Source organism: Nicrophorus vespilloides, unplaced genomic scaffold (genome assembly GCF_001412225.1).
Source record: "Nicrophorus vespilloides isolate i.1.1-1 unplaced genomic scaffold, Nicve_v1.0, whole genome shotgun sequence".
Classification (NCBI taxonomy): domain Eukaryota; kingdom Metazoa; phylum Arthropoda; class Insecta; order Coleoptera; family Silphidae; genus Nicrophorus; species Nicrophorus vespilloides.
This window is the reverse complement of record NW_017096398.1, coordinates 1,427-19,475: the sequence shown is the minus strand read 5'-3', so window position 1 is coordinate 19,475 and position 18,049 is coordinate 1,427. Positions and strand designations below refer to the sequence as shown.

The following is an 18,049-nucleotide window of genomic DNA, read 5'->3' as shown; positions in this document are numbered from 1 at the left end:
TCCTTTTATACACTAGTCTTCTTTTGAGACAAAGACAAGAGAAAAAAAATACACTGGCACCGCAGTACAACAGCAACAACAACAAACAAACAAACAAACGAAAAAGAGAAAGAAAACAACCAATCAGTGTAAATTGTCACAGCTCTCGAATTCATGTTTGTTCTTTGCCTTAGTGTTTACAATGTGCTTTATTATTATTATTATTATCATTATTATTATTATTAATAATAGTAGTAGTATATGTATATATGATGCTTGGATCCATTTGCTAGTACAAAAAAAAGAATAGAGATGAATTCATGTTTTGTTTTTTGCTGTTGTTTTTATTTGGTATGTATGTATGTGTGTGTGAGTGTGTGTGTGTTTTATGTCTTTCGTGGCAGTGATTTCATTCATTATACATTATTCTCATTCTTTGTCCTTTTGGTCGAGCAGATCATCATCCTCTTAATTACGTTTTATTTTTGCGAGATACCTTTTCTCCCTAACGATATTACTAATATAAATAAACGCGATCTGTTGATTTCAACGAAACAATAGCAATAAAAATCTATATACAAAAATATATAATATATGTATATATATAAAAAATCTATAAATATTTCTCTTGTGGCGTGACGCGCGATGGTGGAAATGGGATGGGGATTTTGTGGAGGATATGGATGATGATGATGATGATGAAGAGCGGCGGCGGCGATAGATTAGAAGCCGATATCGTTGAGATTAAAGGAGTCCGAGGCAAAGGTGTTGAGCAGTTCCTGCTCCGTGAGCCCGCTATCTCCTTGAATACCCAACATATCGAACAGCTCGTTGCTGCTTGCCGAATTGTTGGCGGCGGCGGCGCTCACCAATTGCTGATTGCCCATTGGCTGTTGCTGCTGTTGGTGGTGTTGTTGTTGTTGTTGGTGCATCGATTGACTCGACACCGACAACGATTGAGATTGCTGCATGTGGATGTTTGTCATCGACATCTGCAAATTATTTTCTCCATTACCCTCCATCATCCAACCGCCACGCTTCATCCCTCTCGCACCGCCGTGCGATTGCAACGGGGGGTGCATGTCTGTGCGTCTGTCTGCATACAATACCTGAGTATTGGCTTGCTGTTGCTGCTGCTGCACGACCGTCTGCTGTTGCTGCTGCATCATCATCTGCTGGTTCATCGAGTTCATTTGAGCCATCGGCCCCACTCCCTGCTGACCCATCATCTGCCCCTGACCACCCATTCCTCCACCCATTCCGCCGTGCTGACTTCGCATCTGCGGAGGCGGCTGTGGCTGCTGCTGCTGTTGCTGCTGCTGCATCGATTGCATCTGCATCCCTGCCGTATTCATATTGAATCCTGCAAAATCATGAAAATATTAACTGTACGGACAAGAGTTGATACTCGCTACTACGAACCTTGGTTGTGGAAGTTTGGCCTCATCTGAGCATTGAAACTGTTGCTCTGTTGTTGCGCCATCATCATGTGACGCCACTCGGCGCTCCCGTGCTGCGGCATTGCATCCATCGTGGATTGCGGAGGTGGCGCCTGCTGCCTTGGATACATGGATCTGCTGGTCATGTGTTGTTGCTGTTGCTGCTGCTGTTGTTGCTGCTGCTGCTGCTGCATCATGTACATGTTGTGCGGCCTCATCATAGGACCTACGAATGAAGAACAAATGTATTATTGTTGTAAACGCAAAAACAACAATATAAATATGCTTACCGGAAGGTGGCATCTGTTGGTGAGGTATCCGCCTGATGTTCGTGGGCGGAGCGACTCCTGGACCTCCGTACCTCGGGCCCATGCCTTGCATCATACCGGCTGTCGTCTTGTAATCAGGCGGGGGCGGCCGCAGAAGCAGAGGCTGCTGTTGCTGCTGCATTGCCTGCTGCTGCGCCCTCAGCATCTGCTGCTGCTGCTGCACCAGCTTCTGCTGGTCCATGGGACTCATGTGTCTCATACTGTTGGGACCCATCGGACCGCCCATCTGTCCGCCACCACCGCCCATCGGTCCCATCCCACCGCCGTTCCGTTGCCTGAGCGACTGCTGCGTGAAATTGATCGTCTGCGATTGGGTCATCGAGTAGCTACTATCGCCGAGCTGCGATTGCGGCCCCAGGTGCTGATTTCCGCCCATTCCATGGTGCTGGTTCATACCACCCATCATACCGCCGGGTCCCATCGGTCCTCCACTGTTCGCCTGCATAGTGGGATTCTGATGGTTCACGTTCTGCTGCATACCGGGAATATTGTTCGGCTGCTGCTGCATGGGACCACCGTGTCCGACATCCGACAGCAGCGATGCCGAAGGATGTTGCTGCTGCTGTTGATTTGATTGCTGATTACCAGGAGCATTATTGTTTGAGGGATTCGAAGACACGTTCTGCTGATTGCCCTGCTGACTATTATTCTGCGCCGAGTTCTGCGAGTTACCGCCCGCTGCGGGGTTTTGATTTTGATGCTGTTGCTGCTGCTGTTGATGTTGCGACTGTTGCTGCTGCTGATGTTGCGGTTGCTGCTGCTGCTGCTGTTGATTCTGATGTTGATGTTGATTTTGATGCTGTTGCTGCTGGAAATGCAGCCCCTGTTGCGTCGCTATCGAAACGTTTCCCTTCAAATCGCCACTGAGGTGTAGATGTTGACCAGCGGACACCTAAAATACGAAAACAACAACAATATAAGCATAAGCATCGAGATTTAACAGTTACATGCAGATATTTCAATTTCGCAACAGCGGAGAGCGAACGGAAAATCTATACACACACACAGACATACTTTCGTGTGGTGTGGTGAATCCCTATTGATCTAGAAAATTGTATGAAAGTGTGTGTATGCATGTATATGCTTTAGAGAGGGTGGTGGATCGGATGGATGTAGGTGGAGGAGAGAGAAGAGAGGAGAGAGACGGTCGAGTCAAACCCATTTCGCCCTGCACGAATCTAATGAAATCCAAAAACCAATATCATCATCGTCCCGAAGCGGCAATCAGTCAACCGAGCGAAACGACGCATCGTTCGTTCCATTCAAACATTAATTCCATGACCCGTTAGAATTTGAAATTACTACAAATAACAACAACAACGACGACATCAAGCATCAACGAGAGACCTTAAAGAGATGGTCCAAAAAAAAATTAAAACGAAAGAAATTAAGAAACATTTCTATGCAGACGCAGATTCAGCTCGACCTTACTACTTACTATATAGTAAACAGTTATCAACTATATTGGAAATGTAACAGCACAACTGTGCAACAGCACATCTATTATATAAATATATCGAAATAATGGAAGAATCTAGCAAATGTTGTTAAGAGTAGACGAAAAGTTCTTGCGCGATTCGAATTTTAATACTTTGAAAAATTTTCCGGATTCCGCGCGCGCGTATTGATTAGCCATATATACAAGTGGCGGCGACGGTGGTTGCGACGGAGAAGGCAGCGGCAGGATTAGAAGAGTTATATGTGTGTTAGCACACGCCCTCCTCTCCCAAAAGGGCTGCTGGTGCATAGCATAAAACGGTTTTGCTTTTCGTCTTGCCCTTTGTGTGATCCCAAAGGCAAGCCGAATGCAGGGAGCGCGTGTGTCTGAGAGAGACAAAGAGATGATGGAATAAAGCGTGAGACAGAGAGAGAGAGAGAGAGAGAGAGAGTGTGGATGGATGTGTTGGCACGCGCAGTGTTGTACGGATTGGATGGAGGAGGATGGATGGAGAAGGCGGCCGCAGGAGCAGCAGCAACCAGAGCCGACGGTGTGTGCGATGCTTGGCTTGCTAGCTCGTTCGCTCGCCGCCGCCGTCTTCTTCTCTGCCCGTGGGAATCCTCCGTCCGGACTGCTCGATGCTCGCTTCCTCGTTCGAGAATATAAGTGACAAAGCCGTTATCTACGTTAACCTGCACTGCGCAAAATGCAGTTATTCGATACATATACATGCGATACATATATATATATATATCTGTGTGTGTATATATGTATAGAGAAGAACCGAGTCTTAAACACTCCTCCATCCTCGTGCAATGAGAAATCTATGCTAGTTTCAACCCAGTTCTTTGCCCTTCATCAACACCATCACCCCAAACATCAACGCTTTTAATATTTAACTTAACATTACAACAATCTAATCCTCAAAATGCATACAAACTGTATGAATTAATAAAAAATCTGCATATAATTAAATTAATTGTAATGTTAATTGATTTCGTCAAATATAACATAAATTATTGTCGGAATTTAACAACAAGTCAAGAAGCAATAAGCATACAATATCTAGGTGAAAGATTATCACTAAATTTATGCCATTCCACTGGAAATAAAGGGACGAAAAGGGCGCTCCACGATTTAGCGGGAAATTCAAAAGAAGGTTGCGTGTCTATCTACTCATTTTATTTTGTTTCTTTGATTCAATAGGATAGAATACGCAACGCCGCACTGTTGTTGTGGTGCTTTTCCATGCAACCTTGGCGTTCCGTTGAGTGTACGTACGTGCACACCATCTTTCTTTCTCCCCCAATTTTCCATTAAGGGGTGACAAAAAATATGTTCCATGGGGTGAGCGTAGAGTTGCGCAGAGCAGCAGCCCCCAACAGAACTAATAATAATAATATATGGACGAAAAAAAAAAGTAAATAAAAATGAGAGAGAGACTGATATTGCGTAAGGGTGGAAAGGTTTATGCGATCGTGGGGGCCGTGGATAGTTTGGGTGAACAAGTCGAAAAGAGAAGACTAGACACGAATAAGGGGGAGAGAGAGAGAGAGAGAGAAAGATAGCAGACAGATGTACGTGGAAAGTGGCGGTACGAGCGTGAGGGGAGGTAATAGTGTGGAGGGTTCAGTTGTTTCACGTAACTGAACTTGTTGATATGTTATTGTTCGAGACGGCTGCGACGGCGGTGGCGAAAATCGTTTGGCTTTTTTTTTTAAACCGAACAGAATCCCCAATCAATGCACACAAGGACGAGGAGGAGCATGCATCAAAATTGAAGAGAACAGAGAAGAGCGCAACTACAACAGCAACACCGCTAATTCTCATTAAATGTTTATTATTTACATGTGTTGTGTGTTGGCGCAATGAAAGAAGGGTGGATCTTTCATTGCGCCAACACACAAACCGACCAATTTGACGTTGAAAAAGGGAAAATCGACCAAACCCCCCAGAGACAATATTTGCAGCATCAAATATTTAACGAATACATATTGGAACCTTAACGCTCGAGCATATATTTCCATTATACAATGATTTCAAAATGAAGAAAAACAAATGAGCAGAAAGTACCTTACCTCGCGGTACACCCAATTAAATTGCACTTTATAAAACAAAAAAAAAACTTTAATTGAAGAACTTGTAATCAATGTTGTTTGTTGTTTACTCCGAAAAGTGAGGAATGTGTTTTTCGTCTACGTATCGTCGATTTCGATTTTCTCCTTTTTTTTTTGCCGCAATCTGTTTTATATTTGGTAATTAGGACCGGCAAAGACTTTCCGCGCGCAATCATTAACAAAATTGTCTGCGAATATTGAATAAACAACGCCGATAAGGCGTCAGCAGCATTGTGTATATCAGTAAACTTGTAATTATGACTGTACGGATTAGTTTCTCTTTGTAATTGTAGAATTGTGTGTGTCTTTCGCGACTGTCGGATGGATCAATAATAGTCGGTTACTCAACTTGAAATCTATTTATAGGGGGGACGCACATTCGCGGATTATAATTATTGGAGAGGAGTTTATAAATACGTGAGTGTTTGTGTGTGTTTGCGTGCGTGCGTATGTCGAAAGTCGATCGAGGTGGATGAGTCTTGAGTCTCAAATCGATTGATTATGGTAGATGAAAGAGTTGGATGCTGCTGCTGCTGCTGGTAGATAAATGTGGTCATTGGTGGTAGTTGGTGGTTCTCTTCGGTCAAAGAATCAAGAGTAGAGAAGAAGTGTATACACATTTTATGAAGATCGCCTCGGGCACGAAGAGCTTGCTAGCTGCTTGCTTGCTATCTAGCCAGCTAGTCGTCATCAGGCCGGAGCCTCCCTCCTGCTGCCTGATGCCTAGTTTTATGCCAGAGCAATGATCTCTGTTTATATACGTGAACGATGCATGCATACACACACTCTTATATAGAACGCAGCATTCATACATACATAGTCTTGATAAAACCATCCTGCTACAGCATTACACACCGCAGGAAATTATGGTTTATCATAAATATAAACACTCGCATTTGACACTTTATAATTATTATGTAACGGCATCCACCGTCGCGTTACGTTTTCCTCCCTCCCTCTCCTCCGACGCCACCATAATTATTACCATCACCATGGTGATCATCAACAAGCAACCAGTCCCCCCGACGCCAACCGCGATCCATTTATTTTTATTCCCTTCCTCCTGTACCTCAACTCTCCTCTCCTCTGGACGTTTTTCCTGGTCCCCTCGTCTCTAGCCAGCTCATTAAACCTCTCTTCTCGTGGAAGAGGAAGAGAAGGAGGAGGCGCCTTCCGCGCGGAGGAAAAAAAACTTTTGCCGCATGAAAAAGGCAACGTTAAATAATTAATTGCAGCAACGAGAGCGACAGATACATCGACGTTACGCAATCGCAGAGAGGCGAGACGAGGTCCTTGCGTAACGCACGTTTCAAACGCCTCCTCGATTCTCTCGTTTTGGCGTTCAAGAAAACGTGAAGTTTTTTTTCCCAAAACAATTGCAATTTCATGCATTTACCGCCTTCACCAAACATACATGTATAGAAAAAAATTTCTATAGAGTAAATCTAAAAATATTATCGTTGAAACGTTTCCTGATTATTGAAGGAGAATTGAGGGAGATCAAGTAATTGGAAGATTGCGATTTTTGTTGTGAATGAAAATCGTAATCGGTTTGTCGGTAAATTGACGTTTTGTGCAGCGATACGAAGAGAGCGTGAATGCCCTTTTGTAACATTGAATGAAGAGGGCTTTTCGAGATTGACGCCAATGATTGAAACGATCTTTTGGTTATGATGAAATTATTGAGATAATCAATGACAATTTTGCGTTTCGCTTGCAACAATTTGTGGATTTGGAGGATCGATGAGAGACGGTGGACGATTCGATTAGCAAAGTGGCTTCGTTCGTAACGATGATGCACTCGCGATATATATTAATTGCAAATTAGCAGAGTGCGATAAAACATTGGAGTTTGCATGCAAACAACGGGAATGTTTGGCGGAGGAATGGCGCATCGGAAGGGGATTATGTAATTGCGAAGGTGGTTTTGATATAACAAGTGAATGTGGGTGTGTGTGTGTTGGAGAGGGGCGGCGGCGGTTGGCGGTGGTTTAGGTGTGTATATCAGCATCTGTGGGTCCCCGGGGATGGTCCGATGGGGGTCCCCCCCCCAGCTCGGTGGTATCGATTCAAAGCCCGAGTCACCGGCCACAACTGCAAAACCCTCTCACTCTCCCTTCCGCCCGCCCTTCGTTCCTTCAACCGACGCCCCCGACCCACTAAACCTCCTCTTCCTCGGCTTTTCCATGTGGCGCGGCGGTGGCTTTCCCGGCCTGTCTGACCCTCCGCCGCCGCCGCCGTTCTCTTACCCTTGGAAAATCTCCCACCCTTCCACCACCAGCACCATCTTTCTCGCGCGCACACACACAGCGCCCTCGACGACGCCGCATTCCATTGCTCACTTCTTCGGATATCATTCGATAATCATTTAATGCCGTTCATCCACCGGATTAACTTTTGGAAATCTTCGCGCGCTCGCTCGCCCCCTTCTACATTTTCGCAACTGTTGTCCTTCACTCAACATTCCATATTCATAGTATATTCCAATTGGACATTTCGCGTTTCCTGCTTGCTCGGCTTTATTGGCTTCGAGAACCATTGATGATGAAGACGACGTCGGCTCGTCGAGACATGTAGGTTGGTCAATTCGGACTTACGTCACACGACGCCTACTCGACGTTATATCGCATCTAAGACCACCGAAGAGAGCGAGAGCAGAAGTCTTCTACGTCTTCTAAATAGTAACACAAGTGACGTAAATTGCATAAATGATAAAAAAAGCCATAAGAATGTCAATTGTGGTAACTTAAATATGTTCATTATATTGATTAAGTTATATTAAACTCTTATAAGTTTAAATCAACTTAAAAAAAGCATAATGACTTGAATTTGTGCGTTGCGTATGAATTGAGATTAATTGAGAGATTCATCAGAGGCTGCTGTTCCTGTATGGTGTAATATAATGATTTCTGTTTTTTGTATGTGTGTGTGCATGTAATGATGCAATTTAAATGACCGGAGGGGGTTGGTCAAAGCCAAACAATTAATGGTGTACGGACGGATGACGTTTAGATTTTATTAATGTTTGTGCAATTTGTTGTGCGCGTCCGGATTAAATGATAAATGCCCAGAGGCATTTCGTTCGACGTGTCGTAAAATGGGCAAAAGGGCATATGCAGCGGCAGCAGCATCAGCCGCATAATCATTGAAAGTAAGGGTGGTGGGTTTTTGGTTGTTTGGTTTATTGGCAATAATGAGCAACATGAATGTTGATCGGTTGGCGACCGTTCAAAATCCGCCCTCCGAAACAGACTATGCTATAATACTAACATAGCATCCATGCACTGCAAGTAATATATAGTATAATATGGAGGAAGTGAGTGTGAGGGTGAGTGTGTGTATGTGTGTAAGCCAATCAGTGCAGCCCTTGTTGATTAAATATTGATCCGCTTGTCACTCGCAGGCGGGTCAACACTCGTGCCGCAATGTCCACTTCCACTATAATGCCTCACTCTATATAGCCTCGTTACATATCAACACTACTACTCAACTCAACGCGACTCGACTCGTTACATTATTATAGGAAAGCGGGGACCCAAAAACCCACGGCAACAACGCATACCATCATCCGCATACCGTACCAAAACTTCTTTCGTTTCATATGAGTACAAGACTAGTCTAGCTAGGTCCATCTGATCTGCTTCATAAAAATCAATCTCAGCTCATTAATGACTCGATCTTTGACCCATTCACCTTAGACAACGTCTCTCTCCCCACTCAATCCATCACCAATTATTTCATTATAATATATTCATTAGTTATTTTAAAATAATAGCGACAACGCGTTGCGAATTAAAATCAAACTATATATATACACACTGCTACATGGCAACTGCTTTGGATTTCAATAATTGCATTTTCATTTTGATAGAAAACATAAAAGACTTGTCATCAACATAAAGCCGAGTAGCAGATATCGAGATAAATTAAACGAACGTTCAAAGATCGTAAACAAAATAGCATTAAAAAGACGCCACAACTTTCTATTTGAAGTTGCACCGTTCAGAGCAAGCAAGGGAAGATAGTGCAAAACAAACAATGTCTTTCTCTTCACCTTATTTACGCCTTTCACACACACACACACACTTGATATTTATATTTTTCCGTTCGTTTCAAGTGTTTATGGAACGAATTGCGTTATTTTCTTTTTTTAAAAGGATTATTCGTTATTTATGCGTTGCTCTCCTCTCTCAGCAGCTTTCGAAAGAATGGCGAGAGAAGAACAAATGAAATGGGAAGGAAGTTCGAGCTGAGCGAAAGTTGGAGAGCTCTTTCGTTGCAGTGTTGCAGTTGCAATTTTTGTGTTTTAGATGGTTTAAACATGCGGTAGACACTTACTTGAATGTTGTGTCCGTGACTGATATGCATCGATTGGGCCTGATTGATCTGGAGGGTGGTGCCGTTGTTGACGTTACTATTGTTGCTGCCGTTGTTGTTGTTGTTGCCACCGCCTCCTGGACCGGAGGGCGGTCTCGGGGGCGTCGCGCCGCTGTATCCGGCACCGCCGTTGTTGGGCGCTCCACCACCGGACGTGCCGTTGTTGTTTGTCCCGGTGTTGGCACTGCGCGGAAGGTATCCGGGACTGCCGTGACTCCCGGGGCTGGGACTGCCGTACGGGCTGTACTGCTGCTTGTAGATGCCGCCTTTCCGCTTCATGTCGTAATCGCTGCCTTGGAAGATCATCTCCTGCTTGATCATGTCGGCCGCCTGCGGGAAGCTGGGACTGCTCTTGTAGTTGCCGGGATTCGGGGGATTCGGACTGCCGTAGTCTCCGAGTTGGAAGTCGGGATATGGGGAACGGGAATTGGGCGCTCGACCGCCGCCCGGATTGAACGACAGACCCATCTGGTTCTTGTGCTGATGCTGCTCGGCCATCTGCTTCAGAGTTTGAGCGGCCGGACTGAGCTCCGTCTTGGTGAAGTCCATGTTCGAGTAGGGCGGCATCCGTCCCTTGTTCTCGAACACAGGTGGCGAATAGTTTTGGCCCTGCACCAGAGGACTGTGCGTGTTGCCACCACCGCCGCCGCCACCACCTTTCGGATCTCCGCCGCCGCCGACCATAGGGATGTCCTTCAGATCCTCCACCTTGAGATCGACGTCGTGCTTATCTTCAAAGTCAAAGTTGAACTCGGGATAGCTGGAGATATCTGAGATGAGATCCTTGAAGGCCGGCGACGTGAAGATCTCGTCGTTGGTGTCGTCCCCGATGAGATCGGTGATGCCGCCGAAGCCCATGCCTCCGTTCGCGGCGTCCTTCTCCACTGCTGCCGCGCACTCCTCCAAGTCCGCGAAATCATTGTTCGGCTCCTGCTTCACGCACTCCACTAGGTTACTCACGTCAACATTGCCTCCTCCGCTGTTGACTCCGACACCCATACCGACTCCGCCGACGCCCATACTCAGATTCTTGTTGTTGTTGTTGTTTCCTGGCGTCGACGGATTCGATTTGGGCGAGGCGACGTCGCTCTTCACCGACGCATTCGTGTGCGCCTTCACCGTCACGTTCGTCGAGATCTGCTGCGGCTGCGAATTCGCCGCGGACGTCGTGAACTCGAGCTGCTGTACGATCTCGACGGAGAACTTGGTCAACCCCTCCGGCTGGTGGGAGCCGTGCTGAGTCGTGCATTGCAACTTCACCGGCGGCTCGAAGCTGTTGTTGTCCTGACCACCGGGTCCGCCCGGATCGTGATCCTCCGCGGATCGCTTCAGGAACTTCTGCTGCTGCAGGAAAAACGAGAGAAAACAGAAGAGAGCAACAATCAATAAAACCCATCAGATCTGGCAGACACTTACTCGCAACAACTCCATCCGATTCGTTTAGAGTTAAGCAAGAAACTAAAAGTCCATTATCAGTTTCATTTCTTTTTCATTTCAAATCTATTATCTACCATTAAAAAAAAAACAATCGTCGCACAGAAAATTGCCGCACAAAGAGATTTTCAGCTTAATTTCAGAGTGCATAAATAAAAGTGCACGACAATTTCAAATGCAATAATTGTGAAAGTAAGGAGAGAAAGAAGAGGTGACAAGAACATGCATGAGCAGGATGGGGGACGGTATGGATTTCGATCGGATGGGAGGAGAGAAAAGAGAGGAAAATTGTAAATCCAGCAACGGATGGCGAAGGCGGCGATCTCACCCCTCCCTTCTACAATATTCTACGAAAATTCCCTTTAAGAGCGAGGGCGAGAGCGACCGAACGACAGACCACCGACCCTTCCTTCTTCGTAGCAATCGTCGTCGTCGTCGTCGCCTCGTCATCGCATCGGACTGCATATTCATTCGGGGGGAGAGAAGAGAGACTATCTCGGCGCGCCTTTGTCACCTTCGTTTCGTCTCCTTTTCTTTTTCTTGCTCTTCCACCGACCAGAATGTTTCAACTAAAACTGGTTATGTTTGCCCATCACACTCAACCACACACATACACAACACACTCAAAGCTTCAGACAAAGACTTCTCATAGACATTCCTCATCTACACCAATAGACCTTTTTAAATATGACTCAACTTTCCAACAATAATACCCATGATCCATCCATCCATCCATCCATCGCGTATATTTATATTCAGAGTTTTCCCTACATCGCGTCGTGCCTCCCCAATTATATTATTGTATTGCAATGCTGCGCGTAAATTATTCGAATGAAAAGAAAGAAACCAAAGTATTTACAGTATTGTTGGCAAATTTATCAAGCGCTTTATGTGCGGCGATTCTCTGGAAAATGTTCACGTAACTCAGGTATAAATTGCCGGCCGTAGGGAGAAAGAAAGAGAGAGAGTGAGAGAGAACGAAAGAGTGAGAGACGTGGGGGAAGCGCGCGGGGGAAGAACGGGAAGCCTTCGGCCTTCTCGGCTCTCCTTCCTTCCTTCGTTCGGCCCGACCGTATTTCGAAAAATTATGCCACAAACTTAACGTTTTATGCCATTACGCCATTAGTATGTGCGCAGAGTAGCGTACCGAGAAAAAGGAACAAATGAACAACAACAAAACAAAAAACGAAGAGGAACGAACGCAGAGTCCTTTATTATTTTGTTTATGGTGCAGACCGCGCAGAGAGAGATCTCGGATTTCTCGTGTTCTCCTCTCGTCAGCAAACACACACACACACCTGCATATGAAATTACCGCGAAAGAAAATGCAAACAAAATCTAGCAAACAAACATTCTTTCGTCGTTGCTGTTGCTAGTGGTGATCCAGTTCTAAAATGAAAGTCGCATTGTTTTGAAAGCGAAGAAGAAACAATCAGCATCTGCGCGAAATTATTATATAGCCTCCGCGCTCTCGACACGCTCCGTCCGATTTCTACAATTTTTCTGCGATTTTCTAAACGGAACAACGTCGCTTCGTTCCAGAAATTGATTCGCACTTAAATTATCGTTGAATAGCTTCTTTTTTTCTTGCTTTAATCTATAGTTTATATTTGTGTTTCATGAATGTAATATCTAAGCGTTCGTTGTTGTTGACTTGGAGAGAAGGAACGAAAGAGATCTTTCGTTTGCGAAATGGCAAACTGTTATGTAAATTGGGTACAGTTTGCCCATTGTTACAGTTTGCTGCGCGTCGACTACTTCTTATGTTTTCTCTTCGTCGCTTTGAAACGCGTGTGAGCAGCAATTACAAACGATAACAATTCCGAAGACGTTAGGTGTCAGTTAGGAAATCGTCATCCTCCTATCCTCTCGCACACGTAACTCCACCAGAAACGTATTATTATATGATTCATGATTCGAACGCTAGCTACATCGTATTTGAAGCTAAGTGGCAAATTGAATATTTTTAGAGCGCAATCATAAGTGCACTTGCGTGTGATGTTGCCGTGTCTAAATTTACGCAGCCGATGTGATCCAATTCACGATCGATTCATGACCTGTCTAGTCTTTTCCGAGCATTCTTCGGACACCGAAAGAACACTATTGTCGTTACTTTACCATCATTTCTGGGAATGTCTTCGGGCAAAAGAGAGGGCGGTGACATTTCCGCGACGGCCAATTAATTGTTCAACGAGACGTGATTGAAATGCACAATCTTGAGGAGCCTCAAAGAAGAACAAGTAGAAGATCGAGAGAGAGAGAGAAGGAGAGAACGGACGCAGTGAGCGAGTTCAATGGAATCAATATGCAGCATTCTGCTGTGGCCAAGTTGAATGCCTAAATAATTCAATTACGCTCGTAAACGCCGTTCGCATCATCATCCTCCTCCTCCTCTACTTCTTCTTTGAACTGCATGATTGCACCTCAAGATGTATTAACATACGAGTTAATATGATGACCATATCGGACACCAATTAAACTAACACCGTGTAAACGTTTCCATTCGCAGCAATGATGATGGATCAAAGTCCAGAAAAGGGCAATGCAAAGAATAAAAGATGAAAAAGAAAAAGAAACAGTCAGCGTGGGCGTTTCAGCTTGTTAATGATTTAGCAAAGAGCAGTCGGAAAGTTGCCCCTCTTTCGACTCGAAATTAAGTCGTTATTAAATTACGCGAGAGAAGATGAAAGAAGTGAAGGGCTTCTTTTTTATTTATTTATACAAAACCCGAGAGTCGTTCGCAATAAATCCGTGGCGGCGCCGAAAGAAAAGTTTGCTTGAATTTCTTGTGATTTTCCGTTCCGTTTTTCTCCGAAGGATTTACGCAAACATATTTGAACGGCGACGATAAGCGGAACGAACAGTTTGTACAGGCGTTACGAAGAATCGAGCGCACGTGGACGACGATAACGGCGATAGGAAATACAAACAATAACAATACGAAGAGTTTTTATTGTTCGGACGTTTGTGAAGTGGCAACGCAAAAACGGACAAATTTCGAAATCTCTCCCAACGTGCAGAAGACATCACCATAATCTCGATACCGACATATTTACCAGCTCCGGTCGCTCTGAATCATCACGCCCCGCTGCACATGCAGATGTGTAAATAAGCTATAAAGGCGAAGAGGCGCATCTTTAAAAGTAACAGACTTTTGTCTTACTTGCCAAGTAACAAATGATTGAAAATAATCATATCGACTTCGGATCAATTAATGTTGACCAAAACTGTTTTATAACATTGACACACGATCGAAAGAGGAACAACAACAAAAAAAAAATAATGACCATCATTAGAAAGTACATAGAATGCATGAAGTTAATAAGCAATAGCCTTAATTGGGAATGTTAATTTCAATTAGCGGCCTCTGTTGGGTCGTTCCAAGTCGCCTGGTTAAGTGTAATAAAATTACTAAAAGCTGTTGCGTTTTTCCTCCTCGTTTCGGATAAAGACCTATTTATAGATCTAAATTCCTTTCTCTTTTTTTGTTGTTGTTGTTGCTGTTGCTGCTGCCGTATTCACCCGTATTTGTTTTTGGTTTGTTACCACTTCGTTCCTTTCTTTTCTCTCGCGGATTCTTCGGCGATGAGTTACGACTGCGTCGCGCGCGTTTTTCGTGTACCACCGTCGTCGTTTTCGTCTTCTTCGCATCATCAACAACAACAACAACATCATGTAAATAAGTCGGATAATTGAGACACATACAATTCCACGTGCTCGTACAGAGAGAGACACGATCACACACAAAATGGCCTTAATTAACCGGTCGAGAAAACTAATTGCTCGAGCGCAAAACGTCCCATTGCATTATTAATTATGTCTCTTTGTTCCTCCTTCGCTCCTTCTTCATATCCTTTTAATTTTTTTTTAATTCTCTTTTCACCGCCAACTTGTTGCTAAATTAAATCTACACAACAAGTTGTTTCCTCTTGCGAAAAACCGAATTCAAAGGATGCCCGTTCTTTTTTTCCTTCTCTGAAAGAAGGATGAAGCGCGAATGGGAAAAAATCAATTCACGTAAATTGCATGATTTCTTCCCTTTTGTCGTATATTCAGACAGAGTCGGATCTGAGGCCGGCACCGATCAGCATCATCATCTTCCATCATCCCGTGATCTATTTAAATAAGTACGTTATTCGAGTTGGCGTTTCTTTGCAAATTACAATGCAGAAGACACATTTACGTCGGCGGCGAGGTAAGACGAAGAAGGTAAATGGCAGGTAGATATTGCGGATTGCAAATGAGCGGCTATTATATGTTGTGTGTTTTTTTTTTCATCTTCTTCTCGGTCTCGGCTTGCGTGATTTGGTGCGCACACCGACCGACCAAGCGGAGAAGAGACCAGTGACAAGAGGACGAAGAGACAACGGTGGTGATTCCCCCCGAGGCTCGACGAATCGACGAAACAAAACGAAAAAAAGTATGCGCGTTCGTTTGTTTTCATTGTCAGCATCCACCGAGAAACATTAAAAATGCACACGCTTCGAATTGATTCGAGCTCCGCATGTTTTATGTCCTCCGCGATCGTTAAAACTTTATCTTAATTGAGTAAATTGTTGATGAATCACTGGGCGAAAGCAGAGCGCGCGCACTCACACACACAGCTCTCAGCATCATTACGAATGTTACAAAACCAAATCTACGTAGCTCAAAAACCAATAGAAAACGATACAGTGGACAGACAGTTTGATAAAAGTGATTAGTGTAGAGAAATTAAGAGACAATTAAAAAACGACATCAAGTTGATTAAACACGGTTATAAAAAAAATATGCCGATTTGCAGATTTCGTTTTTCTCGCTAATTAAATATCATTAAGTCTCCGTTGGACGCTGCCACTGCTTCTTAGTTTATTTTGTTTGTTTGTTTATTTTTTTGTATCCCTTTAGCTTCGGTATTAATTTCTCGACGCGGAGGCTGCGTGTGCACGAACGCGTGAACGGCAAATGAGCGAGAGGAGCTTTATGGTATTATTAAATGGCTTTAACGACTCGGAGATTCGTCAATAAAAGAAGAGTCGAATGCAAGAAGTTAAAGAGACACGGAACGTTGTTGCGTTTAAGAGAGTTTCCATTGAAAAGATAAATGAAGCTTCTTCGATCGATGCAGTAGAAGTGGTAGTAATACGATCGTTTTCTTCCGGCAGCCGGCTGCCTGATCGATATTTTTTCTGTTGCTGGAGCGGAAGAGATGCGGGGGTGATGGAGGAAGCCCACATCTTTAGGTTTAGGGGGGAAGGATGATGGTGGTTGGTTGGTTGTACAAATCTAGTGAAATGGGAAACACGTGTGTGTGCATCGAACTTACCACGTGCACGCTGCTCTGGATCGTGTCCTGCTGCTTCTTGTCTTTGGGCTTTGCGGGCCTCTTGGTCTTCTGATCCAGATACCTCTGCTTCAGCTGCAGAGTGTCCTGGAGGTTCTGCTCGCACAGCCCGTTGAACGATTGATCGAAGCGCGGCATGCAGTCACTTTGTCTTCGCCTGTAAGACTCGATCCTCCTACGCAACCTACGACAATCACCAACCATCATCATTTCAGACTCTCTGCAAATAATTACACATAATAACAAACATATATATATAGATATTAAACATGCAACTGCTAACAAAAAAAAACTACGGTACGATCACAAGTCTCGTCTATACGGAATTTCAGTTTATAGTTTGTACAATGATTTAAGGTACATCCAAAGCGATATGTTACAAAGCGCATACGTCTATCAAGGACAGATGATATTACGCGCGCGGCTGCTACTGCTGCACATGAATATTGTTGTTGTTATCGTAGCAAAATCGGTGCATGCAGAGCGCGAGTGCAGCAGCAATAGCGCACCGAAATAACAAGTCAGAGAAGACGCGATTTCAAAACGCACAAACAGACGAAAGTTTAGAGTCGATATTACAAATAAACAGTAAAAGAGTAAACATTTCCTCCGCCACCTCATATCAATGGTGTGTCAGAAGCAAAGCAAACGCGCTCCAAATTCTGATAAGATGAATCATCCAAACATCATTCCATCGTTATCTATCAACGAAAGAAGTCCGTGCGTCTGTGATTTTGCGCGCTATTTGAAATCGTTCGGAATTTCGCAAAAAAAGGTTCGCCGCGTATTATATAAAGTGGAGCAATGCGCGCTAACCTGCTTTTAGGTGTGTCCCCCTCGCTCTTTACAATGCAAGTGAACAATCTCACTACCTTGCACATTTTCATACACACTCACTCGCTCGCTCGCTCGCACACAAAGCAATACACATTCGTACAATACATACATTCTAATCCCGCCGGCACCACGTACACTTTTCATGCAATAAATTCATACGTAATATTTGCAACATTCCGAAACGCGCAACATATGATTCACTTACTGCAATAAGACAAAATCATCAAACAATAAAATTTCTTCCTTCATAAGTAATGCAATCAAATGTTTAAACGAAGACGTATTCTCCAGTTTCGCGTCCCAAATAAAGTGCGCAGACACGCGACGACAATTACCTAACCGGAGGAGAGAAGTTGGAATTCGAATTCGCGCAACAAAGGAGGCGGTTTTAGCAACTTGCGTAAGACGGAAAGAGAGCGCAGGAAACGATCGTAACGTTACGTAACATTCTCTCTTTCCTTCTCTCTCTGCAGGACAAGTCTGCAGGAAACAAAAACTTTCCGCGCAGGGCGCTCCATTAAGTAAATTAATGATTTAATAATCGTATGCAATGAGCGAGCGAGAAAAACCAACGTAATTTTTGCATATAATAAGGTCTGGTATGCAAAGCGCGCGCAAAAAAAAAAAATTGTGTACCGGCGTGAGAGACTAGAATTTTCCGCATTAGAATAACAATCTCAAGAAGCTTTGCCGCTGAGACTTCACATCGATATCAACGAATCAGTTTTACTTTTTGCCTCTTCTGTTGTTGTTGTTGTACCTGGGGGTTAATAATC

General features: G+C 44.2%; 1 protein-coding gene across 3 annotated transcripts; it reads right to left on the bottom strand.

Moving 5' to 3' along the window:
* Positions 1 to 325: 325 nt before the first annotated feature.
* Positions 326 to 17,332, bottom strand: LOC108556938 (neurogenic protein mastermind). Of its 3 annotated transcripts, none has more exons than XM_017913284.1 (7): positions 17,253 to 17,332; positions 16,419 to 16,656; positions 9,641 to 11,023; positions 1,709 to 2,639; positions 1,402 to 1,644; positions 1,089 to 1,342; positions 326 to 971 (listed from the first exon to the last, which is right to left on the bottom strand). In XM_017913284.1, exons 1-7 carry the CDS (start codon positions 17,321 to 17,323, stop codon positions 702 to 704), a joined length of 3,390 nt encoding a protein of 1,129 aa, XP_017768773.1. In that variant the 5' UTR covers positions 17,324 to 17,332; the 3' UTR covers positions 326 to 701. The 3 variants fall into 3 exon arrangements, with proteins under 3 accessions (XP_017768773.1, XP_017768774.1, XP_017768775.1); XM_017913285.1 differs by having other exon boundaries at positions 16,419 to 16,620; XM_017913286.1 differs by lacking the exon at positions 17,253 to 17,332 and adding an exon at positions 11,096 to 11,137 and having other exon boundaries at positions 16,419 to 16,496.
* Between the last annotated feature and the right edge of the window lie 717 nt (positions 17,333 to 18,049).